This window comes from Thermobia domestica, chromosome 11 (assembly GCF_964235325.1).
Source record: "Thermobia domestica chromosome 11, izTheDome1.hap1.1, whole genome shotgun sequence".
NCBI classification, from domain to species: Eukaryota; Metazoa; Arthropoda; class Insecta; order Zygentoma; family Lepismatidae; genus Thermobia; species Thermobia domestica.
In genome coordinates this window covers 190,724,807-190,752,746 of record NC_137464.1, presented here as the reverse complement: position 1 = coordinate 190,752,746, position 27,940 = coordinate 190,724,807, and the positions used below count along the sequence as shown (strand labels likewise).

Here is a 27,940-nt window from a genome sequence, read left to right as displayed (position 1 = left end):
ATTTGTCTGGAATTTGCGAAAAAAAAGTCGGGAAAAATGGAATTAAATTCCACATGTTGGAAATGATGCTGACGCTTGTCGGAGCGACTCCGATAAACCTCGCGTTCCTAAATGCATCGCGATGTAGTACGTTTACATCGTTTTTTTTTTTTTTTTTTTTTTTAAGTGTTTCTAAATACATCGCGATCCATCTCAACCGTTTTTCTATTTTCTACGTAGAAGCGGTCACGTGGTACGCGTTGCATCTCGTACACCGTGGATTTTCTGCGATTTATGTGAGGCGCGCGGTTTGTCTCCTGCTGTGATGCTGGGGGAAGAAGAGTGGTGAGTGAGTGTTTGGCAACAGTGTTTGCTGACAGCAGAAAAGTTTTTGCGTTTCAAGAGTAACGGGTGGTTAATTGGGCGTTGCATTGTACTATGCGTATATAATATTTAGTATAAATTAAATGTTGAATTGTTTTTCACGTACAGCTAAGTTTACCTGGGCAATGATTTCGTAAATAATTCAACATTTTAAAGGCTAGTTGTTTTATGTCACGGCAAACCACATGCCATTTCTTACTTTGCCATGAATTACAGGCATGTCAATTTTGAGTATTCAACATTTCTGCCGTCATAAATAAGTTTATTTTACTAACTATTACAACAACAACAACAATAACAAAGACCTAAGCAAAGTTTTCCTAACCTAAAGACAGTAATAGTTTGAAATGTTCTGCTCAAAATAAATGTTTACTTTATTGTGTACCTCATTTTTTAAAATTTAAAAACAAGTTATTAGAATGTAGTAACTTAAACTAATACACAAAGTTGGGCAAGATTTTACTTTGTGCAGAACAGTAAGTGTAACGTTAACTAGTATATTTTAAACCTGACTTAATTAACTTTAAATAATCTAACGTAGGCCAACCACGTGGAAATTTGGACACAAAAAAAAAAAAAAAAAAAAGCAAGATTTGGTTGAAACGTTCGGTAAACAGTTTGAAGTAAGTTTAATTTACGTTAGGTTAGCGTTTATTTACGTAATCGTCGATTAGGCCACGAACTAGCTCAGCACCGAACATACTCGTGTAGTCTTGCCATGATTTATTATGATTTGCCAAAGAACTCAAATGGATGTAAGTGTACGCTTCTGGGACGATAACACGAACAGAGTCAGAACACGGTATTTGAATTCTGTTTTTATGAATCATAGTACAGCTACAGACCTACTACAAGGTTTGCAGAATGTATTGCAATCGCTTGATCCATTTAAGCTTTTGCAAGTTTCAATGGATGGGCCAAATGTAAATTGGGCGCTTTTACGGCTAATGAAAGAGGAACGTTGTGCCTCCCTTGGTACAGACGCTCCACAGCTCCTTGAACTTGGCTCGTGTGGTCTTAACGTTGTTCACGGTGGTTTTAAGACTGGCATACAAAAAACTGGATGGGATTTGATTTCTTTTCTTAGAACCTAGTATAACGTACGAAATGGTACCAGCAAGGCGTGCCCAGCATTCTGAAATAACAGGTTCGTCATTGTTTCCACTTCCATTTTGCCATATTCGTTGGGTAGAAAATGCGAAGGTAGCCAAGCGAAGCCAAGAAATATTACCGCATGTGAGAAAGTATGTTAAAACGGTTAAGGGAACAGACAAAGAACCCAACTGTAAGTTTCAGAATAGTAGCTAGAAATTTGAACGACAAGTTGCTCTATGCAAAATTAGCATTTAGCATTTTTTTTTTTCAATCTCTTGCTGAGGACTGTGAGCCTTTCCTGACTGAATATCAGTCAGACACTCCTATGACTCCATTTTTGAATGGTAACCTTACTCAGTTATTGAAAGTATTGATGTCTCGCTTGGTTAAAGAAATAATGGACAGGAAGAGTATCAATGCTATTGATGTTATGGAGAAAAGTGAAAACATATATTAATTTAATTCGTATCAAGGAAATTGACCATGGGTATGCGACTAGGTCAGCACTGAGGAGATGTACAGAAGTTAGTGAAAAGAAAATGTTGTGTTTCCGAAAGCAAGTACGTGAATGTTATCAACATTTAGTGTCCAAGCTGCAGGAGAGGTCCCCGCTAAAATATTCCTTTACAAAAGCGCTGACGTTTCTTAATCCCTCAACCGTTGGTCATTCACAGGAAGAAGCTGTTAAACAAATGAGAGCAACGTTCGAAATTTTAGTGCAGAGTAATATTGTCTCAGCGTCTGATGCAGAAAAGGCAGACAGAGAATACAATGCTCTAGTAGATCAGACACATGTGCGGGAGAAAATGGAGTCGTACAAATGAAATGAACACAGACTTGATGACTTCTGGATGAGTGTGTTACCACCAAATGATGTATATCTGTGCAAAATAGTAAAGATATCCCTAATTCTTTCCCACGGTAATGCAGCATTAGAAAGGGGTTTTTCGGTAAACAGGGAAATAGTAGTTGAAAATTTGTCAGAGGATTCTTTAGTGGCGCAACGTGTAGTGTATGATGCTGTCAATGAGGCTGGTGGCATACAAGCCCTTCCTATCCCAAAGCAGATGATTCTATCAATGAGAAACGCATACGCGACATTTAAGGAAGCCGAAGAACACCGCAGAAAAGTGATGTCAGAAAAAGATCGCAGGGCCGCTGAAAAAAGAAGAGTAGAACAGAGACGAAAGGAACTTGAAGCAAAGAAACAGAAAATCGTAAATCAGTTGTCAGAACAGGTTGCTACCATAGAGGAGGAGATCAAAAAATTGCATGATTAGATTGTTTCATTGCATATATGAAGAAGGAGACATTCTTTGATCAGGTAAGAACTTGTACACTTTTTCATTACATTCAATCTTTCCTAATTTTACGAAAACATTTTTTTTTAGAATGAGTTGGGAAAAATTTGGAAATGGTCGGGAAAAGTCTGGAAAAAGTCGGGAAATTGCTGAGAGAAATTTGCTAGACACCATGTAGTATATGTATTTTGTAGGCATTTATCAGTATCGGTGTTCGTGGGTTTATTCCCTGAACTGTCCTAAAACCCAATGCAAAGAGAAGCTCCTAATGCATAACCAACCAACCGGTACCACATACTCCCGAGTTCAAGTTTAGTAGCTTCAATTGTTTACAAGATGTAATCGTAAAAAGTAAAAGTAAATAAATTATTAGAAACTGTGTGTAGTACATTCAGAAGAATAGTGTTCAGAACTTTCCAGAATTTGAAAGAGAAATAAATGTTTTGGACATCGTTAATAATAATCTAAAATAAAGATGATGCGACGTAAGTTATTCGTTTACAAATAATTTTTGGAAGGAGTTAGAGTAAAATGTTTAAAGCAGGCTGTTGCAGTCAAAGTTATCGGTTAATATGTATATATATATAAAATATATTATTAGTGAGTATTATTGTATTTTTTATTTATTGGATTGAGTTCTCCAATGAATTTTATATTTATTCGTGGAAACTCATTGAGGTATTCTTTCAAAAATAACAAATAATTAGTGATACAGGTTTCAAGAGCAATGATATATGACAGCTGTAGGAGGAAAGTAGATACCGTAGTAATTAACTTACCGTAACAGTAAGCTGGAAACGTTTGTTCAATCTTCGACCCACACTCACGTTTCCACTTCAGTCGTACACTGTTTCAAGTCAACTACTAAATCTAGGTCTTGTTGATTTAATTTCCGCAAAGCTTTCACCTCCATAACTTTTTTAACTTATGGCCAGTGATGAGCGTGGTTTTGGAGTAGATTTCCAGCATGTACTTTAGATGTTTTGGACGTTAAATTAGCATTGTAGGATCGAGTGGAAAGCTCCTAGAATAAAGAAGTCAGTCAGAAAAGTCGAGTGAATCAAGAAAGTTAGAAATAATTGCGTTCGTGATCGATGCTTGGATCATTTGATTAATTGCTTGGAGCTTAACCAATCACTTAAGATATTAGCTCGTCATCTTTCAAGACCATGCATCACTTATCACTAAATTGAATGGTCACTATCAAGTTGACTTTGTTTGCTGCAACGCCATAATTTATATATTATTCAAAAAACTGACGTTCCAAACCACATGATTTTTCCTTCCCATCATTATTACTAGGTTTCGAGTTAGGAGTTTGCTGCTTCTTAATTCCGGTATTTTTTCTAGTTGACCTATTGTGCTGAGTGAACACTGGAAATTCTGCGCCCGATCGGAAATAGAACCAAGAACCATGTGCGCTAATGCTTTAAGGATAGGAGAGACAGTGACGATGATAATGAAGGAAATAGCGTAATAAAGAAAGTAGGAGGAAAAAGAAAACCTCGAAAAAATTCACGGACATCATTTGACGGAAGCTGATATCAAACATGCGCTAAACATTATCTGTAGGACACAGAACTTATTATATCTACTGGGTTGCGTACCTATCCCTTAGAAGCACAAGGGATTCTGTATTTTTAACAGTGGTGGTATACGTTTTTTGTCTAGTGTTTTACAGTATCTTATGTAGGTAGTATTTCTCAGTTTATGTTTAGAATCTTTTGTATTGTTTTCGCATTAAAAATTGAGAGAGCATAGCAGTGTCTAAGTCCCTAGGTAGTTAATAATTAGCAGCCCTTAACAAGTGATAATTGGTTGAACCTTACATGTAGAAGTCTCTGTTGTATATGTGTGTGGTGTATGGTGATAGTATTTTTCTCTTGTAGCAACAAAACCAGAACAGAATACAACGTCGAGGATCCATGTTTGCTCTTACAGCCATTGCTAGATATTTTATGACAGATCTTCCTGTGAAACTAGCCAAACTTTGGGAAATCATGATAGGAACATTGGTGGAAAAGGTTGACCCATCATCAAATGGTACGTACCATTCATTCTTGTGGCTTAGAAAATACTTCTCTTTTTTTCTTCTTCATTGGGATGCTAGAAGGTACATTATTTACGCATTATACGAGGTGTGATTGGAAAGTTTTAAGACTGGGCTTGTAATTTAAAAATGGCAGTACTTACAGGCTGTTGTGATGGATCTCCTTCAAAGTAGTACCCTGCTGAATGAACACACCGATTCCAACGGTGTTTCCACTTCTGGGAGCATTCCTGAAAATTATTTTTTGTGATGGTGTCAAGCACTCTCTCCGTATTTGCTTGAATGTCCTCGATTGAGTCAAATCTCTTCCCTTTCAATGACAATTTTAATTTAAGAAAGAGGTAGAAGTCGGCCGGGGCCAAATCTGGGGAATACGGGGGTTGCGGAAGCACAGGAATGTTAAATTTAGCCAAAAATTTCTGGATCGAGAACGCACAATGCGCTGGTGCATTGTCGTGGTGGAGAATCCAATTTTCTTTCCAGAGGGCAGGCCTTTTCCGCCGCACATTTTCGCGCAGACGCTGAAGGACACATTTGTAGTATTCCTGGTTGACTATCTGCTCCCTAGGGGCAAATTCATGATGCACGATACCCTTAGAATCGAAAAAAAAAAAAAAACTCCCAACATTGTCTTCACATTCTACCAACTTTGTCGCGCTTTTTTGGTGAATCTGGACTCTTCCACTGAGAAGATTGGGCCTTTGTTTCTGGATCATACCCATAAACCCCTTAATTCATCACCTGTTATTACCCTATTCAAGAAATCTGAGTCCATTTCGGCTCGATTAAACAGTGCTTGGGACACTTCAAGTCTGTGTTGTTTCTGCTGGTGTGACAACACTTTTGGAATGAATTTCGCGGACACTCGACGCATGTTCAAATCATTGATTAAAATTGACTGAACCGCCAGGTCTTCAGCCATCTCTCTAATTGTAAGTCTACGGTTCGAACGCATTAAATCGTCCAACTTTCGCAGTGTTTTCGTTAGTTTTTGATGTTGAAGGCCAGCCAGACCGGGGGTCATCCTCTGCTGACTTGCGGCTATCTTTGAATCTGTGAAATCAAATAAACACGTTTGACCGGCTTACACATTTTTCTCCAAAAGCTGTTTTTAAGAGTTCGTAAGTGTCCGAAGCAGATTTCTCAGTTTTAAAACAAAATGTCACACAAACGCGTTGTTCCAATTTTTCATCCATTTTGCGCACCTAAAAATCCGCCAAGACACACATACACGCCCATACTCAACTGGTTGCTACGCCGTACTGAATAAAGATATCTTGGTGCATGTTTCAACATGTCTTAAGGACACACCAAGCCACCGCTTCTATGCTAACGGGCGATTATATGTACTCCTTCTGAGCAGTGTTGCTAACTGTCTTAAAACTTTCCAGTCACACCACGTAGCACTCGAATCTATGGAATATTGAACAACAAAGTGAACGGTGAACATTACGTATTAGAAAGAAATTTTGTGGAGAACATTTATCATAGGCCGCTACACGAGAGGCAGTGCTTCAAGCTAAAGCACAAGAGTGTTGTCCATTCTTTCTTTTTCAGATATATTGTATCTTTCGAACTGTGCTTTCACTTTCTTAAGTATGATTATTCTCCATATATATATATATATATATATATATATATATATATATATTATATTATATTTTTAAAAGGAAATATCCATGGTAATAATGTTCTCCTTTCATGAATAATATGATGGGTTTTCCTTTTGACAAAATGAAGCGTGGAATTAAGTTTCTAGCAATTCATTTATTTTATTTAATTTATTGTGACAAAAGCTCTCTATATGTTGGTGGAACTATGTATGTATATAAATAGAGGGATATTCTGATAGTTATTGTTTCTTTCGTTCGTTTTTGCTCTAATTCAGGTGACAGCACTCTTAAAACACCACAAACAAAAATGAACTCATACTACTGCCAGGTATCAATATAACTATGAAACGTTGGTATGCCATCATCATCATCAAACGATACTGTTCCTTCACCACCAAACGATACTAATTACTTCTAGATCAGCAACAACAAGCATATGGTAGCTGTTGTCGCTAACTTGTCCTATCCTTCGTATATTATTATTTAAAAAAAAAAAAAAGTTAGGTTGTGAAGCCTAAAACTCTGAAGACCTTATTACTATGATTAGGGCTAAGTACGCATATAACAAAAATTAAATGAAATATCACTTCTATTAAATCAGGTAGTTTGATTTTAAGGTGTTAAAAGAGTCTTACAACGTACATTTGCATAATTACATTACAGATGTTTCTGTTATATCTTTATTATATATATGTAGTAGATAGTTTCTTTTATGATAAAAATAAGAAAAATGATGACAGAAGAGAATTGCGTATACTGTGGTACTGCTGTTCGTATACCTATGACATGCGTATAAATATATCCTATTTTTAGGAACATTACATGCTAATATAGAAGTCAGTCTTCAGTTAGCTGTTGTAGAACAATTTGATTGATTTAGGAGGAAGAAACTGTTAAAAGTTGTAAAAGTTCTTGACAATTTCTTATCCGACATCTTGTGTTATACGATCCACTTACCAAACTGAATACATGAGTTAGTAAAATGGCATCCGTTTAGGAAGAAAGCAGTATGGGATAAGATTCGTTGAATTTAAAATCTACAATAGCAGCAAACATTGTTTAGAACAGTGTGCAGGAAGAAGTCATTCAAGGAATTAAAAATTTACAGGAAAGAGGTATTCCTAGCATATCAGCAAACGCTGTGGAAAGATTCGGTGCAAACGGTGTTTCAAGTCCGCAGAAAGTATATGATTTATTATTTGGAGTTCGTGTGACTTTCTGACATTGAGTCATATGAGGCTGGGCCTACTGCTTAAAATGGGATCCGAAGTACTACTCAGGTTTGAATCGGAAGTATTATACTTCCACTGGGAGTCGAACTCAAAACACGTGCACCGTAGAAGATCCTCTTTAGGGTCAATCCATCTGAAGTGGTCTAAAGATGGCGAAAATGGTTGCTCGACCATCTCCGAAAATTATAGAAATTGGAGCGTGATAAACCTTGTGTAAGAGAAGGTCAGTAACATCATTCACGCTGTCGTATATGCAAGTGTTCCTGAATGGCGGCCATCTTCGTTGTCGGTGGAGTGTCAATTTTTGCATCTGCAAGCGTTTACGAAAACTACAGTTGCTCAGGACGTATAAATCAAACAAACACCAAACAAAAATGAATGTTTAGAGGAGAGACTGAGGTATACAGAGAATATATACTCTTGCTTCTAAATAAACATGCAGGGTTGCAAACTAATACATGAAATCACTAGAAAAAGTACAGAAAATTACAATTTTAAAGGCACTGTATTTTGGAATGGCATAAAGTGGGGGGGTTCATATGTTTTGTTCTGCATACTATTGCATGTAAAGAGTCTGCAGAAATATTCACACCTATGATACTACTGGTGTCATAGATTTATGGAGGTCCGAAAGTTGAAGTTCGTAATTTGATGTTATGTTTGGGGTGTAATATCTCAGGAGGGCAAAATGCTAAAAATTGCTGCTTAGACCACAAAGTAATTCTATATGTGAATAAACTATTGAAGAAAGAAAAAAAAAACTGATATTACATGGTGAAAAAAATAAGGACATGGTAAAAACGCGAAGAAAGCAAGTACGTGACGATGGTCATAGTCCGGAAAAAATTAAATGTTTTGATATGTTTCATGCTAGATCTCAAAACCTACGCATGGTTCAGCAATTACATCCGCTTTTGTTTGTTTATGTTTAGTTGTGCAATATTTCCGGGCTACGACCATAGTCACGCGCGTGCTTTCTTCTAGTTTTACCACAGTGATTTCATATATTGGTTTGCAGCCCTGCATATTTATTTAGAAGCAAGAGTATATGTTCTCCGTGTACTACCATGAGCAAAATAAATGACGCGTCTCTTTATTTTGAAGTTTTTTGAAAATATCTCCTTTTTCTTTATATGTTCGAAATTTCGGAAGGTTTCCCCAGCAGGACAGGTTAATAACAAACCCGTTTTTAATATTTGTGTTAGATATTAGCTTAAAATAAAGAAATTAGAAGCAAAAAACATTAAATCGACAGAAATCTCGAGAATTACCAACTCTGCTAAAGTGGGAAATTTTCAAGAACGCGAGGGAATTCTGCAGTTCAACACGAAGCAGCGACATCTATGTCATTGAGAGAAGCGTGGATTAGATACACAAACGGAAATTTTAACGAAATATTTTTAATATGTCTTATTATATGCATTATCAGCGAACTCCAAATATATGAATCTATGCTAAGTATTAACGTATAGATAGTGCAAATAGTGGAAATTACCTATGGAAAAAGACGAATTGTTAGCCCAATCGTAATGAAAAATCGTCTTTACTGTAGAACAGGTTCAGCTTACGTAAGAGAGTAAATAGCTCAGTTAGGTAAAGCAACGAGTTTGTATACCGAAGGTAGACGGTTCGAATCCCGTGGAAGTACTGTTGTCATTTTTATCACTAAGGTTATTTTATTTCTTTTTTATTTGGGAAAGAATCAAATTGTAACATATGTGTAAAACTCATGACGATACAAAAAAAAAAAAATAAGAGAGAAAATATCGTCGCATTTGCATTAGTGTGTCTAATTTTTGTTTGCAAACAGATTCGTAATTATTTCCCCTGTGCTCACTGATGCATAACGAATGTTTTCCAGTAAATGTTAATTCTAATTTGGAGAATTTTATAGTTTCACAATGTTTCTCAGTACATAGTCTTCTATCTACGTGTTTGGATATTTTGATAACAGATTTCCCTATTAAATGTTTAATTTTCTCTATAAATATTTGTCTGAAATTGAAATTGTTTTGAATTTACTACATAAGCAAAGTTGCCCGAAGGAGGAGAGCTCAAGTAATAGATATTCTACGTAAAAGCAACCTATTGTAGAATGATGATGCTTCTTACCTTCAGCACATAATCTTAACGTTAGAGAGTCACAGAGAGAAAAATCCTGTTTTTCCTCCCCTATCACCACTGATCTTAAAGCTCTACCTATAATGATTCGTGTCACATAATTTCGGCTCTCCAAAGACATTCATATTTATTATTATTATTATTATTATTATTCCTGAATATGCCACCCTTACATAATGTTGTAAGACATCTTAGTTTAAAGTGCTTTCTTTAGTAATAATTTGAGCAACCACGTTACAAAATTTAAAATGTATGATTGGGCACGACGTTCTATTTCCCCTCCTCTCTTTTCAGCACGCTCCAACAGAAGGTATATAATTTCTGAGAAGCAGGGCAGACAAAATGAATAAGAAATATATTTAGAGCATCCTTTCCTCCTTCGTGAATGTAATATCACGTAGCATTTTTTATTCTACTGAAGACGACCCTAGGCCGTTATGGTTAGGTAACAAAAGAAATACCTAATATATTTATAGCGCCCCTTAACTGTAATATTACCTCTTCTTTATTTGTTCGAGGCTTCCCTACACAACCAAGGGTGACAAAAAGAATAGGAAAAGTGTCTAAAAATTACAAAAGATTTTATATTTTGTCAGAAACAAGGCAGTATATACACAACATTGCTTTCGTTAACAAGTGTTTCACCCTTGAGTCGCTTATAAAATTAGGCAGAATAACTTTTGCCGATCATTGTTCTAGAGGGATTTGTCCAGGATGGTTTGTTGTCGAGCTAATAACGATGAATATGTTTATTTACATCACTGTTAAAGAAATAGCAAACTTTCTGAAAGGAACTTACTTAGGAAAAAGATCTTCCTTCTACTTAGCCAGAGCCCACTCTGAAAAATTGCATCTGGCGTTCTGAGTGAAAGTTCTATGGGACTATTAGAAAAATATATTCCCGTTTTCACGCTGATGGTAGAATTTCTTAAACAGTTATTGAATTACATTCGAAGGGTAGGCGTAAATAGCGCCCCCGCAACAATGTGGCGTGGGGACCGCACAAGCTGCAAGGCCAAAAAATATACAGAAAGTACGCAGGGGCGGAGCAGGCCAAATTTTCACACGGGCAAAGTGACTTTTTGGCGCCCTTCCCCTAGTAGTAGCCTATATTTTATATTTTATCATAGTGTTTTTAATAGTTTAAACCAGGAGCGTCATTTCAGATTTTGCTTTGGGGGGGGGGGGGCAAGACCTCTTGATATAAGTAAAATTTCGCTTTTTTCACTGATATACTACTATTCTAATGATAAAATCTATATACATCTCAAACTCACGGGGGGCAAATGCTCCTCCCTGCCCTCCCTAAATGACGCCCCTGTTTTAAACCGATTTTCAAAAAGAAATCCATTACCTAGGAAAACTTCACAAAGAATATGGCCCGCTATAAACAATACCAACTCCACCCCCCACCCCCTGGTCTAGTGGCTAGCACGCCTGCCTTCTGTGGTACCGGGTCCAATTCCCGGTGGATTACTGTTGAACGATAAAAGTGGTTCGGATTCCACTATAATTATTATCCACGTCTCCCTTGCCCATTAAGGCATAACCGTGGAACGCTAAACTCAAGCAAACAAACAAACAATACTTAATTCCCGGCACTCTTTATTCTACATGCCATCTCTCAATTTTTCGATACAGCCCTCTTAGTACTATGAAACTCTCTTCTTCCATAGTGAAATGGAAAAAGATCATATAATTGCCACTACTTTACAAGAATATAAACCAAAAACGTCAGTAGAAAGCATATTATAAAATTTACTTTTTGAGGCTCGTTTTGGTGCCCCTCTTACTCTGGCGCCCCGGGCAGTCGCCCGGCCCTTAGTCCGCCCTTGAAAGTACGGACGCATAACTAAGGACTGCGGAGGAGAGGTTAACCTTCATGTTATGCCACTGGTTTGACGTGTTTGAAATGTTCAGTAAGTGATCGGTTAGTGAAATAATTTCGACGGTTACTGATGTTTAAAGTTTAGCTAAGACAAAGCTACCTAATCAAATACATTTGATATCGCGATGTCACAATTTGATTTTTCCTCACATAAAAAAGATAAAAACAATAGTAATAAAAACCCTTACTCGTACTGGGCTCCTAACTAACTAACAACCTAATTCTTACAGACTAGTTGCTCTGTCCAACTGAGTTTCGATTTCTTACGCGAAAGAAGTCTGTTATATTAAGAGGCATGCTTTTCATTATCAAAACTGTTCGAAGTAATACGAACATGGCTTAAGAACAGAGACGGAACTGAATTACCACTCGATTGACCTTGAGGGCAAATCACCAAAGCGTAGCTATAAACGTAAGTTCAGCATGCATTTCTCTGGAGTTGTGTTCAGTATTCCTATCTGCCACTCATGCTTGTTCGTAGAAGTAATATGTTACAAACCTAACCTTTCGATAGAGCACAATGACAGAGAACCAAAATTAATGAATTCTTGCCCTTGTGAACTTGGGATACCACCATGTGCAATAAAACTGTCGCGTCTCCTTGAAGTGATATTTTAACGAAAATAACTCGTTTTCCTTTATATATCCGAAGTTTTTGAGGGTTTCAAAATGAGGAAACGTTACTGACAAACAAGGACGCATTTAGGGGTGGGTCCAGGTGGTCCGGACTCCCCTCTGAAATCCCAACTTTTCTGTAAATTTAGCCTAAATTTAAGGATTATCTTTTAAATTTTATTATAATTTATCCTAATATTAAAGTCGGACTTCTCCCGAAATAAATTACTGCATACGTGCCTGATGACAATTTTCAATATATTCGTTAAATAATAAAGTAAAATAACTAAATTAGGAGCAAAAAGCTTCAACACGGGCTAACTTTTGTCCACTGCCAATATTGTTAGAAGGGATATTAATAGCCAAAACTGCTAGGCAATGCTGAACCTTGGAACTTCACTCCGAACAGCAAGCCTATTATTGAGAACTACATATGAAACATTTTATCAAAACTTATCTAGCTTTTACCTGGCATGAAATTATTATATACACCAAAATTCACTCTCCTAAAATGTGTATCTAAACATTGCTCTACGTATCTACGAAGCAATGAAAATTATTTATCGAAATATGTGAGCAGAGAATTCTAACAGCCAGCCATTTTATTTAAATCGTAGTAAACCCTGTAACCGGGCGTTAACGTGAAGAAAAGCTTGGTCCATTGGTAAAGTGTTGGAAGAATATAAACTCAATGTTCGTAGGTTCGAATCTATCCACTCACCATAACATTTTGTTCTTATGTGTAACGATGAAATAAGAAAGAAAAAATGTATAACCGTTAAGACAAAACTTCAACCAAGTCTGAAGAGAACAATACTAAAATAGTAACACAATGACGTCAACCAAAAATTATTTCATGTAGCGTTTGGACGAAATTACAGCTGTTAACAATTGCAGAAATAAAAACAGGCTGATAGCTGTAATGCAGTCTAGACTTCTGAATGCATTTACTTCCTCAAAACTTCCGTCTCGTCATTGGTATGCCGTTAATCATTGTAAAACCTTTCAATTGGAAGTGAAATGACACAAACTAAAACAGTTTTAAATCAATAAATGTCTATGTGTAAAAGTAGGTGTCTCTTATCTGTAGTTCTGAGTTCCTTTTACTTTGAAGTGACAAATGAGAGAAGAAAGTATGGTGTTCGGAAAAAAAATCAAATTTGAGATTTCAACGAATTTACACGTATTATAGCCCCTAACACCGAAAAAGTTATTTTTCGATACACGTCTATCTGTTCGTCCGTCCGTTCGCTACACTTTTCTGTGCACTCGCCTAGAAGCCATACCGTTCAACTTATCTGCACCAAATTTTAGTTTAAGATTTTCATAGTATTTCCTATAGTTTTTTTTATTTCCCTCCTACTCCCAAAACAAGGGTAGTTTCCTGTACGATGAAAATAGAAAAAAGATATTTTCTCATAACTGGCTCTAACGATCTTGTTTTCTTTCTTTTTTTATAAATCAATATTTAATTAGCAACCCTATTTTGTGGTATAAGGCATTTATCTGAGAAAAATCTACAAGGGGTAGAGTTTTTTCTCAGTGATTTTCTCAAAATGGACTCAAATGTTTTCGTTCATATTTCATAAATAAAGATTTCATTAATAACTTATCAATATGGCATAACTCGTTTGTCCTAAAAAAATGCGAGGGGTAGTTTATTCTTGGTGGAGTGTTGTCTCGGCGATTTTCTCAAAAACTACTCAAAAGAGTTTCAAAAATAAATATTTCGTTAATAACCGAACAATATGGCAAAACTCGTTTGTCCTGAAAAAATATGCGAGGGGTAGTTTACTCTTGGGGGTATTTTTCCTCCACGGTTTTCTCAAAAATGAGTCAAGCAATTTTGTTCGTACTCAGAAATAAATATTTCATTAAAAACTTAGTAATATGGAATAACTCGCTTACCCTGAAAGAATCCTCAAGAGATAGTTTATTCGGGGAGTTATTTTTCCCTCACGATTTTCTCAAAAATTACTCGGACAATTTTATTGATAATTCAAAAATAAGTATTTCATTAATAACCCTATATTTTAGTATAAGTCATTTCTATGAAAAACAATTACATCGGATAGTTTATTTTTGGGGTCAAGGTTATTTCCCCGACAATTTTCTCGAACGACAGGCGATTTTGTTCAAATTTCGCAAATAAATATTTCATTAATAACCAAAAGTATATCTTAACTCATTGTTTGAAACAATTCACAAGAGGTAGGTTACTCCTGACGTGTTCTTTTTGAACGACTTTCCCAAAGTGACTCATTTGATTTTTTTCATATTTCATGAACAATGATTGCATTAATTGGTCTATTATATGTCTAATGAAAATGTGCTCAAAGTGTGAGTTAGTTTTGTAGTATGGATTTTCTTCAATCGAAGTTTCTTATTCGATAATCTGACATTCGATGTATTTGAATAATACGATAATTTTATTCGTATTATCCAAATACACACTTCAGTAACAACTGCGGCCTAACACAGTTAAGAAATTGAATTGAAAAAGTTTAGTGCGGTGGCCCTGTAATTTAATATTTTTTGAGAAACTCCCTAGCTTTTTGTGGTAAACTCAGGCTTTTCTTTTTCGAGCGACAAAAGAGAGAAGAAAATATAGTGATTGTGAAAATAATATCAAATTCAGATTTCAACGGATTTACATGTTTCATGGCGTCTACATACCGAAAGTGTGACTTTTCGACACCCGTCCTTCCGGTCCGTCCGTTCGGCACACTTTTATATGCACTCGCCTAGAGGCCATACCGTTCAACTTATCTACACCAAATTTTAAACTTAGGGTTTACTTAGTATTCTTACAGGAGCTTTTCCATTTTTTCCTACCACCTAAAATAAGTGTGGTTTACAAACAGCCGAAAATCGAAAAACGCTATTTTCTCAAAAATGGTTTTAACAATTTTGTTTATTTTTCATTAATCAATATTTAATTAACAACCCTATATTGCAGTATCAGATATTTCTCTTAGAAAAATTTACGAGGGGTAGTTTATTCTTGGAGGTGACTTTTTCTCGACGATTTTCTCAGAAAAGACCCTGGCGAATCTTGTACACACTTCATAAATAAATATTTGACCTTACAACATGGTATAAGTCAATTGACCTGAAAAATATATGAGTAGTAGTTTATTCTTGGACTTGAATTTATTCCCAGTGAGTTTCTCAAACACGACCAGTTGGCAACCCTGTATCTCGACAACGAAGCTGAATTCGAAAACTGCAAGAGGACCATTTGTCTCCTTTTGATGTCACGAATCACCTCCCGAAGTTTGTGGACATCTTTCAGGTTCACCCTTAATGAAGCTTCTTTTCGAAAAATTAACTATTAACTTTAGGCATTGTTTATCTTTTTTTAAATCACAAATGTCGTTATTAATTTTAAGGCAGAGAACTACTTCTGAGAGAATAGATCTTGAAAGATAATATTAAAACTTAGACTTTTGTTTTCGAGACATTCCAGACAAGACGAGACATTTTACAAGCTATCTCGTGTCCAAAACATTTGCCTCGTATTATCTTGGATGTCACAAAGCGCGTCTTGTCTCTTTCTCGAGACATGTCTTATCTCGTGCGCATTCGTTAACACTTGGGAAGGATTATCTTTCTACTCAAAGCATTGTTTTTATAATGGTTGCATATTTATGATAATTGCTGTCCACATAAATTACAATCCTTTCAGTTAAATTAATTATTATTATTATTATTATTGAAATTGCAATATCTAGTTTAACGTTGGACGATTATGCACCTACGCTAAGGGAGAATGATGATGAATGAAATGGTGAAATGAAGAAAGTGGGAGGAAAATGGAAAATCTCAAGAAAACACATACCCATGCACACGGTATTTGTCCACCTCAAATTTCACTTGGCACGAAGTGGAATCGAGCCACGGACCCCCTGCACCAAAGGTCCCTGCAATGCTTTATTAATAATAATAATAATAATAATAATAATAATAATAATAATAATAATTGAAGCGAGCTTAACGAGTTTCAACCGTACGACTCAACCAACGTTTGGGTGCCTGTTCGTTCGTCTGCTCCTCTCATAAAAGACATTTCATTTTAATGAAACTAGTAAGTGCCTTCTTTTAGCTCTGCGAAGTAACTATTGCTTGGAATATGAATCTGCAAAACATAAGAGGTAAAATTAACCAAATGGTGCAAGTTTCCACTTATATATACAAAACAATTTTGCAATATCAACTACGTGAAACTTGTCCCATAAAGAAGCCGAAACCCCTACACCGAAGAGCCCTCCGAGATTTGATCATTGTCCACACGGACTGAAATTGTCATTTGAAGCCAAGACTTTAATATGAAGCCAATAATTTCTTTAAAATAGACGGAAAATTCGGAAGTTATAAGCATTTTCATATTTTTGCCTTTTCCTATAAGGGAGCCGTAGCTCCCTATACTGAAGACTTCCCCCCGGAGATTTGATCATTGTCCACTCGGACTGAATTTGTCATTTGGAACCAACACTTTAATACGAAGCAAAATATTTCTTTAAAATAGACGAAAAATTCGAAAGTTATAAACATGTTAATAATTTTGCCTTTTCTCATAAGGGGGCCGTATTAGCCTACACTGAAGAGCCCCACGAGATTTGATCATTGACCACTTGGACTGAAATTCTCATTTGAAACCAAAACTTTAATATGAAGCCAAAAATTAAACTTTTACATCAATTTAAACTGACTGGGTTCCGGTTCCCCCCACTATTGTTTAGTTTAGTTAAGTGGTAATTTGTGACAGCTTCACATCATCAAAAGAATGTTTCACTTCCCCTCCCCTCCCCCAGGAGTTCGTGCTGGATCCACCACTGGAATTAATAGACACTCTTCCTATTCTTTTTGTCACCCTTGATTGTGTAGGGGCTCCCTCGTACAAATAAAGAAGCGGTAATATTACAATCAAGGGGCGCTATATATTAGGTATTCTTTTAGTTACCTACCCCTAACCGCACAGGGCCATCTTTCGTAGAATAAAAAATATTACGTGATATTCCAATCATGAAAGGGGAGAGGATGCTGTAAATATATTTCTTATTCATTTTGTCTGTCCTGCTTATCAAAGATTACTTTCTGTTGGAAGGGTACTGAAATGAGAGGGGCAAAATAAAAAGTCGTACTTCCTCCTACATGGTTGCTCAAATAAGTACTAAAGAAAGCATTTTAAACTAAGATATTTAAGATTTAAACTAGGAAACTAAGATATCCTTACATTATGTAAGGATGGCATATTCAGGATTATTATTATTATTATTATTATTATTATTATTATTATTATTATTATTATTATTATTATTATTATTATTATTATTATTATTATTATTATTATTATTATTATTATTATTTGAATGTTTTTGGAGCACCGAAATTTTGTGAGACGAACAATGATATGTAGAGGTTTAAGATGGGTGGTCATAGAGGAGGAAAAACCAGGATTTTTCTCTGTCTGACTCTCTAACGTAAAGATTATGTGCTGAAGGTAAGAAGCATCATCATTCTACAATAGGTTGCTTTTATGTAGAATATCAATTATTTGAGTTCTCCTCCTTCGGTCTACTTACCTTATGTAGTAAATTCAAAACAATTTCAATTCAATACAAATACATTGTAAAACTTTTCCGTAATTAAACATCTAGAGAAAATTAAACATTTAATAGGGAAATCTGTTATCAAAATATCCAAACACGTAGATAGAAGACTATCTAGTGAGAAATATTGTGAAACTTTATAAAATTCTCCAAATTAGAATTAACATTTACTGGGAAACATTCGTTATGCGCCAGCGAGCATATGGTGAGCAGTGAGCACAGGGGAAATAATTACGAAACTGTTTGCAAACAAAATTAGGGACGCTAATGCAAGTACGACAACGGCATTTTTTCTTTTTTTGGTATCGTCATGAGTTTTACACATACGTTACAATTTGATTCTTTCCCACATAAAAAAATAAATAAAATAACCGTAGTGTAGTGATAAAAATGGTAACGGCACTTCCAAGGGATCGAACCCGCTACCTTCAGCATACAGACTCGTTGCTTTAACTAACTGAGCTATTTGTTTTTTACGTGAACTGAGCCTGTTCCAGTAAAGATGATATTTCATTACGATCGTCCTACCAATTCGTCCTTTTCCATAGATAATTTCCACTATTTGCTCTATCTTTATGTTAATACTTAGCATATATTCATATATTTGGAGTTTGCAGATAATGCATATAATAAGATATACTAGAAATATTCATTAAAAGTTTAGTTTGTAGATTTAATGCACATTTCTCTCAATGACATAGATGTCGCTGCTTCGTGTTGAAAAGCAGAGTTCCCTCGTGTTCTTGAAAATTTCCCACTTTAGCAGAGTTGGTAATTCTCGAGATTTCTGTCGATTTAATGTTTTTTGCTTCTAATTTCTTTATTTTAAGCTAATATCTAACACAAATATTAAAAATGGGTTTGTTATTAACCTGTCCTGCTGGGGAAACCTTCCGAAATTTCGAACATAAACGGAGATATTTTCAAAAAACTTCAAAATAAAGAGACGCGTCATTTATTTTGCTCATGGTAGTACCTCAGTCTCTCCTCTAAACATTCGTTTTTGTTTGGTGTTCGTGTGATACATATGTCCTGAGCAACTGTAGTTTTCGTAAACGCTTGCAAATGCAAAGAATGGCACTCCACCGACAACAAAATTCAGGAACACTTGTACTTACGACAACGTGAATAGTGTTATTGACTTTCTCATACATAAGGCTCTTCACATTCAAATTCTTATAATTTTCGGGAATGGTCGAGCAACCACCTTTGGACCACTTCGTATGGATTGACCCTTCATGATTAAACTTGACAGTTTGGATAAATATCTAACATTTCATTACTGAATCGTTTCATGATGATATAAGCTTTCAAAAATTATATACAAGACTGCCTAGACGTTCACGAAGCCCATTTGAATCGTAGAGATGAATTCCATCACATGGATATAAATTATAAGAGGCTAGATTCATTTCAAGAGTTATCTTAAGTGAATAGATCAAAGGTCGCGGTAACCAGATCAGGAGAAAACTTTACGAAAACTTGTTATTAAAATATGAAGTTTACAGAGCCGAGGTGTAATCTTTGATTTCATAAAAGCATAGGTGCGCATTGTGGCTCTCAATTTAACACTTGAAAGTTTACTTCCATTGATTTTCGAATGTTCTTTTCATCTGTCCAGATGCATACATTACAGCTGCTGTTTTTGCTCTTGACACGTTGATACTATATTGATCTAATCGACAAGAAGTTACAGGTACCATATGTAGCAAAACTGTCTTCAGATATATATATTTTAACTCGCAGCTAATATTTAGCTAGAAATCCTAACTAAAAGTTAGATAATTATAATTTATGTATTTTGTTTCAGATGGACTGTCGCAATTAAATAATGAACAATCCGCAGAAGATCTAATATATAGTCTCCAAGTATTTGAAGTTGTTGGGCCAGCTGTGCATGAAGATTTGAGACCTAAGGCAAGGAAAATCTTTGTTCAGAATTATTATTTTCAGATTGATTACTAAAAAAAACAAAAGTTGGGATTTTCTATCCATACAGAGCTTGTTCAGCGTACGTTTGGCCGATTTCGTTCCTTCCCCGTCCCGGGCAGAATGGACTCACCCGACCTGGCTCATGGCGTCCTGCAGTGTTGTGGAGTGGCTTCCTGGGAAGTGAGTTGTTTTTCCGCGCGGACGACAATAATGCACAAAACAGGACCATTGTTGTTAGTGTTGTGTTAAATTTGTTTCCAAGTGTGTGGGTTTCCGCTGTGACCAAAATGCCGCCCAAACTAAGCCTGTTTTCGGAAGGCTATGTTGCGGCTCTTTATGACGTCCACTTCAGTGTTTCTGTCATTAGAATACCGTGCAAGAAGAATGGTTGCAACATCAGTTTAAGTGGAATAAAAAGTGTTATTTAAAAGTACAAGGGCAACGAAGCACCACCATTTGGATCATCAACGAAGTTGCCTAGGAAGCGGGAATGCACCAAGGCCACCTCCACCATGCAGAGGAAACTTCGCAAAATGGCAATGCAAGAAAATCCATCAACACAAAGGTGTATAGCTAATCGTCTTGACGTGTCTTTGGGGACTGTGAGCCGGACGTTACACCATCAGCTCAAGCTGGAAAACGTCAAGAAATATCGCGGACATCTTCTCACGGATGCCCACTAAAAGGAACGAAAGTGTAACGCCCGGAAGCTATACGAACGGCATTTGGCAAAACAAAGGTGGATGTACGTCGCAACGCTCGATGAAGCATGGATTTACCTTTCCGACTACGGCAAACCGAGAGCCATCATGTACCGAGAGAAAGGCGCCAAGAACTTCAGAAGGTGGGTCCATGTCTGTAAAAAATCCTTCCCAAAAGTGTTCATGGTCGTTACTGGCTATGTTACCGAGGTAAACTGAAGATTCGTAGGGTGGCGAAGAACTGCAAAATAAATTCGCAGTATTGAGCAGATCATGAGGCCGATCTACGAGCACGAGATTCCAATAATGTACGGAAATGACACCAATCTGGTGCACATTCACATGGACAAGGCCTCATCACATACCTCACGATCGTCCCTCGCATTCTACAGGGAGATGGAGGAGGCAAGTGGTGTACAGGTGATACCTCTCAATGAGGTGCCTGTTAAATCTCCAGATGCAAGTCCTATGGACTATTGTGGATTTGGATTGCTGAAGCGGGCTTTGGGAAAACGGCGTGTGACAACTGTGGAAGGACTTTGGAAAGCTGTACAAAGGGAATGGGACAAGATTCCCCTCCCAATTCTTCAGAGAAGCCTATTACAGTGGAAATTACGCTGTCGGGCTATTGTCAGGAACCAAGGGAAGCACATCGAGCACTTACGGACCTGGCGCCATGGATTCTTCAAAATTTTTAGATAGGTCAAAATTGGCCAAATGTAGACTGAACAACCTCTGTATATTTATAATTTTAAGCTTATTCCAATATATTTGTATAATATGGTTAATTTTCCAATTAATTTTAAATTCAATAGACTGGATTTTTAGTTGCTATTACTCAGACAGGGTGATTTCCAAAGGATATCATTCTTGAAATTTATCAAAGATTAAGAGTTTAGTGAAGAAGGCTAGAATTCTTCGTAAATTCTGCTGTAGCCCTCCGTGGCTTATTAGAAATGTAATGGAGTGGGAAGAAATGGCAATTAAACTTCCTTTGTTCATGAACAACCATAGAAACACTTTCCTAGCTTGCGTGTCCATTAACAGTACACAATTACGTGGGAGTTTGAGTAAGTAGATTTAGGCCATCCTAATAGGATTAATTAGATCATAAATCGTTAGTTGCCGTAGCTCGCGACAGGAAGTGTACTTAACATATAATTCATGTGTAGCATTTCTCCTAGTTTAGAAGAACATATAATGCAGGGTAATTTAGTGAAACACTTAATAACCTGTGAAATCGCATTGACCTACCAATTGTCTTGTTGCTGATGTATTAAGTTTTTTATTTTTTTTATCTTGAAATTTGGCATAACTTGTTTTATTCTTTGATAGTTCAATGAAGTGGCAGATGTATAATACGTAATGTATATAAATTACATTTCGAATACAGCTTGTAATTGTTTTATCATGGGTATAATGAAATATGAAGCAGACCAGGTTGAAAGTGGGTTAGGAAATCCTGTCTTTAGATGTGATAATAGCCAAGTGTTGATTGTAAAATATACATGGAGAAAGTACTCCAGAGGCAAATAAAAAAAATACTGGTGTTCTAATCAGACATGAACTTTTCCAAAATTTCTTAGTTGATTGCAATGAAGTACATAATTCATTATTAGTTTAATGAACCATCCACTCAGATGATTGTATACTAGCAGTTAGTGGCATATGCCTTAGGCAGCCAACGTGTTCATGCGTGCCTAGATTTATAATTTCGGTAAAAGTACGTAGCTCACTTCCTTCCTTTTTCCTCTTTATTTAATTGTTTATTTTGGAGGCACACTACTTTAAAAGGGAGGCATTCCTCTTTTTAAAATTTTATAATTGTTAGGTTTTTTGTGTAATACACGTTTGAACAAACTCTCAGATAATCATATGGTACGTGTCATCTAAAATTTAAAGCTCCATTTTTGTTTTCAGCTTCTGAAGCTTCTTCCGTGTCTTTGTATTCTGTTGGAACACCCATACAGAGCCGTTCGTCACATGGCTGCTCGCTGCATGGGAATGCTTAGTCAGTTGGCCCCTGTGGAAGTAATGACTGAAGTAGTGAAAAAAGTATTACCTATGTTAGGAGCCATTGATTCCGACACCCAGCGACAGGGAGCTGTTGAAGCTTTAGCTTGTATCATAGATCAACTGCAATTTAATATAGTTCCGTACATCGTGCTGTTAGTCGTTCCTTTGTTAGGTAAGTAAGAATAAAGAGCGGTCATAAAAATTACACTTTTGTTTGCAAATGTTAACATCACTTTAACTTTTGTTGTTTGCAGGTATTGCGTCACTTTACTAACTTACTCATATATGCCCTGGGAATCGTAATAAAATTGTTACATTCCAAGTATGATTTCGATAATCACACCTTTGACAACTAGACACTACTGAACAGTTTCGGCTTCACAGATATTCCCATTTGATCTAGTTCTTTTTTTCATTGAAAACTGTCAAATTACCAGTAAATTACTGAAGTATTGAAGTATAAAAATCGAAATTGAAGTTCAGTTTTGAAATAATAAAAACCCAACAACCACAGGCGATTTTGGTTGTCTCTTCATTACAAAAATACTTCCAGTGAATTAAGAGTGCTCGAATAAGGAGGAACGATATTTCTCTTTCTTTCCATTTCTTTCAGATTACCATTCCTCTAATCGAAATATCCCCTATGTAACCAGTGCTCGAAACGAGAAATGCCAAGCACCAGCGTCCGTAGTGTATATATGTTGCATATGAGTTTTCAAGTACAAGTCCAGTTAAAAGTTTCACATGTACAAGTTCACTATGAAAGTTACCACTATAAAAATTAATGGAAAGTAATAGTGTCAGAGAATATCATACCGGATTATAGGGTCATTTCAAGAAATGGAAATAATTCAGTGCCGGAACAACTCTTTTCGGGATCCCGGCACAGGAGAGTATTTGTTCCCCTCACCCCTAAATGAATGTTATTTTGAAGAATAACAGTTGAAATTTGATCTAGAAGCCGTAACAACGGACCCCCCTTGGACTGATTTATGTATGTGGTGAGAGCCACGAATAGAATATCATTAAAACAAAACAAGTGAGTCTACTAGATCTTTCAACTTCAACAAAGGTGTATTACATATGAAATGCGTAATATATCTAATTAAGATATATTGGTGATCGACTATGCGTTGGGTTTCAGTGACACTCTTGCTAATGAAGGACAGCCTGACCTGTATTAGTCGTGTTGAATGTATTAGAATAATTTTTACTTTTTAAATGTTACTTGCGTTTTTGCATTTTAACAATAGCGGAGAGAATCAAGTTTGCTACTAAAATGAAACTTTAAAATGCACAAATCTCCCATACACAAAATGAATAACAGGATAATTTAGATACTCAATAATATATAGTATGAGCTTCAAACATTGGTTGCAGGACGGGCAGTGACCCCTTCGTCCGGGACCCCAGTACATTTCGCCGCTGATTGTTACGGCTCTGAACATTCTTCTACTACTAGTTAAAGCTAACTTCCGGATATTCAGATTGGACGGTAGAAAGAACGAAAGGAAATACTAAGTTGACAAATTTCGTTTTGTTCTTTCAGCACATTATTGCCGCCGAGAATCAAACACAGAACCGCGTACTCCAAAGGCGTACGCGCTAGTTACCAGACCAGTGGCAAATGCAATTTTAATATGTTTTAGATAATGCAAATGTGTTTACACATAACATGTGCAAAACCCATTCAATTCTGTTTGGACAGACCAAATTTATCGAGTTGTAATTTTGTGTTAAGACATCGGGATATCCATGATGTATAATAACTACATAGATATTTTCTAGAACCTTGTTTCTAGTGTATTCCTTCTATATTCGTGTAACGTAGTTCACTTAGTAACATAAAACGGGATAATCGAAATAATCGAACAGTTAATTTAAATTATAGCGGACATTCTTTTAAAATTATTTTTTCCGTATTTTACATATAGAACAAAACAATTTTACAAATAGTAGCGTAGTTAGGATTGTTTTTAGGAAGCAATAAGAGGACTATTAAAATTTTGAAGTCATTCATTTTAAATGCACTTTGCTAAAGGAGCTCTATTGTATACCTAGATATATATCTACATCGTGTGTTCTAAAACTCTCGCCCGTGCTCAGTATGTGCAGATTTTTACTAATATTACAAGTTTCATACACAAAATACAAAACCTAGTAATTCGAAATATTGATATGTGTTCTTACGTTCTGTAACTAGTTCACCAGAATCTTTGTTAGACAATAATTATAGAACAGTTTTCAGCAACTTAATATGGGAATTCCCTTTTTCAAGTTGAGTAAATAAAATCTTGCATCTTATTTACAGCCTTTGACACTCCTAGACAAGTATTTTTCATTCTTTTGAACATTCCTGATAGACGCAGGAAATGTCAGCCAACAAACATTCATAATCGTTGCAATCTATATTAATATGGATTCACTTAATAATGTCATCCTAATTTACAAGATTAGTAGATGTAGTTTTGTGACTAGACAGGATTCATTTAGAAGTCCAGTGTCAAATGAGAATTGTGCAGACTAATGGCCCGTGATCAAATTGACTTCTGTTCCTTCTTCAAGTAAAATAATAATTTATTTTTGTCTTCGATGTACAATTTCGTAGTTCATGAAACGTGATAATTTGATTTAGCACTTGTAATAATTTCACTCAACGCAATAGCCGCACTGGGATACCGCTTAAGATCAGCGAAGTCAAGTATTGCCGGTCTGATCTGAGGAAAAGATGGGTGACCATTCGTACTCACCAGATCGTGTTGGCCTCGCGGCGTGTACCCAGCGTCGTGAGAACAATTAAGAAGCTAATTGTAAGAAAGAAGTAGCAAATTCAATTCTAGAAAGTGGCTGACCACACATCATCCCAAACCGGCTGGTGGGTCCTAGTCCCCTACGGGCTCTAGCAGTCAAAAAAACAATACAATAAAAATGTTATTCTCTATTGACGTTACATAAAAAAAATATGACTATTTGACTAAACTACTTCATACCACAGTACAGCATATTAAATTTACTTCTCTCGATTCTCGTGAAAATGGTGGGCAAAGTAATGTTACTGAGGCGGTAATAGTTTGAACGAGTATGTCAAACGTTTGAAAATATTTTTCTAATTTGGATTTTTAAACATAGTCTAGAATTTCTCAGAACAGTTCATTATATTGATGGAGATTCTTCACACTGCATAACTATTTGCTTTGTGATTAAAGGCCATCAAAGAGTAAAATACATGCAGTATCAATTGAATTTTCATTGCTATCTCTATAGCATTTGCAATGTGTGCTGCTTACAATAACTATTTAGTTACAATTACAGCAACTGTGGCAAGCAACTGATGTCTTAGTATATGTCAAGATATTCAGTACATTGGCTTTCAGATGTTAGTGAATTGTGAAATATGGAATTTTCTGAGTATTAGGAAGAAAATTTACTCAAGATATACAGATGGTGATCAGAAAAATGGAAACACCTGTAGTTGGCAACACGTCAGATGTATGGGTTGGCAGTGGTGTCGTGGCGCCCGCAGCGCCGTACCGCTTTTGGTGGTGTGTTAGGTCGGTCTCCATACTACGTCAGGCGCAGTGGAACAGCAGTGTCCAGTGGCTGCAGCAAACGGATGTAGTGTAAAATGGGAGACCTCTCAGAGTTTCAAAGAGGGCAAATTGTTGGTGCGCGGTTATGTGGAGTGAGTGTGACGGCAGTGGCTACTGTGTTAGGTGTGTCGCGTGGGACAGTGTCGAAGGTGATGACGGCCTACACAACACACGGGAAAACCACATCGGGGAAGCGGAACAGTGGGCGGAAGAAAATCATGAGTGACAGGTCACGCCGGGTATTAAAGCGCATTGTCACGCAGAACCGTCGTGCCACTGCGGAACAAGTGACGGAGGAACTCAATCAGCACCTCCCCCACCCTGTTTCGACAATCACAGTCCGCCGCGAATTACATGACATGAACTTACGGGGTCGTGTTGCACGGGCCAAACCGCTCATCAGGGACCATAACGCTTTCGCACTCCGCAAATGGTGCCGCGACCATGCAACTTGGACCGTTAAGGACTGGAAACGTGTGATATGGTGGGATGAGTCATCCTTCACCCTATTCCCAACCACGGGCCGTGTTTATGTGTGGAGAACGCCCAAAGAAGCTTATGATCTGCAGTGTCTCCGCCCAACTGTGAAACATGGCGGCGGCTCGGTGATGCTGTGGGCCGCCATATCATGCTCTTCATTGGGTCCTGTGGTCACACTTAGCGGACGAATCACTGCCAACGATTATGTCGCAATTTTAGGAGACCACTTGCATCCTATGGTCCGGATGTTGTTCCCGGACAATGACGCCATCGTCCAGGATGATAATGCACCCATTCACACAGCTGACGTTGTTTCAGCGTGATTTGAGGAACATCGGGATGAAGTTCAACACTTCCCCTGGCCCGCCCAATCCCCAGATCTCAACATAATTGAACATCTGTGGTCCGTCTTGGAAACACGACTCCGGCGACGATTTCCACCTCCATCCTCTCTCACAGAACTGGCCGATGCCCTGCACGAGGAATGGTGTAAAATTCCACTTGCTACCATTCACGACCTCTATGCCTTCATCCCACATCGCATCAAGGCTGTTTTGATGGCCCGACACCATATTAATCTGGTAAGTTGCAATTTCCTTCAGGTGTTTCCATTTTTCTGATCACTATCTGTATATATATATATATATATGATAATTAGATGTAGTAGAAGCATAAAATTCAACAATTAAGCCAGGATAATTCAGGCTATGATTTACGAAATTAATACGTACAGATTAGGTTTACCAGGGTTAAGAAATGTCTGTCATGTACTTGTATAATTTAAAATTGGAGTGAATATGTGTATATCTATTAATAGTTAGTAATTACGTAAGTGATCATTGATCTAATGACAGCACCTATTGCCCCCCCCCCTAAATTTTTCTCTAAAAAAAATACGTTAGGCCAATTGCGCTGATTGCATAACAATTCCTCTTCAAACAATATAATTTTACCCCAGAGCAAACACTCGAGAAAGCATTTTAAAATAATTAAAAGGACTGTGAATTCCTTAATGTTGCTCATAAATGATATATGACAGGGATTCTCAACCTTTTCCACCAGCATACAACCAAAGCATATTATTAATTAATTCTACCAGAAGTCGTACATAGCACCCAACAGCGTCTCGCGTACGGCCAGTGCTACGCGTACCACAGGTTGAGAACTTCTGTTTGTTTCCTTTCGATTGATACGTCCAGTACCTATTTTACCGTTGTTTTTCGTACTCATATTGATTATTGCTCTGTAATTATGTTGTTAACTAAAGGGTCAGATAATAAGAACTATATAAATGAGCGCTAATCTTTATTTTGTATTTAGTTTTACAGTTA

General features: G+C 36.7%; 1 protein-coding gene across 3 annotated transcripts in view; it reads left to right on the top strand.

The window, feature by feature from the left end:
• Hel89B (histone acetyltransferase 1) overlaps positions 1–27,940 on the top strand; it is a 170,501-nt gene that overhangs the window by 94,754 nt on the left and 47,807 nt on the right. For all 3 annotated transcript variants that reach the window (XM_081731440.1, XM_081731439.1, XM_081731438.1), the window contains exons 18-20: positions 4,649–4,802; positions 19,701–19,807; positions 22,444–22,711. In XM_081731440.1, coding sequence (XP_081587566.1) covers positions 4,649–4,802; positions 19,701–19,807; positions 22,444–22,711 — 529 coding nt within the window. The remainder of the gene's footprint in view (positions 1–4,648; positions 4,803–19,700; positions 19,808–22,443; positions 22,712–27,940) is intronic.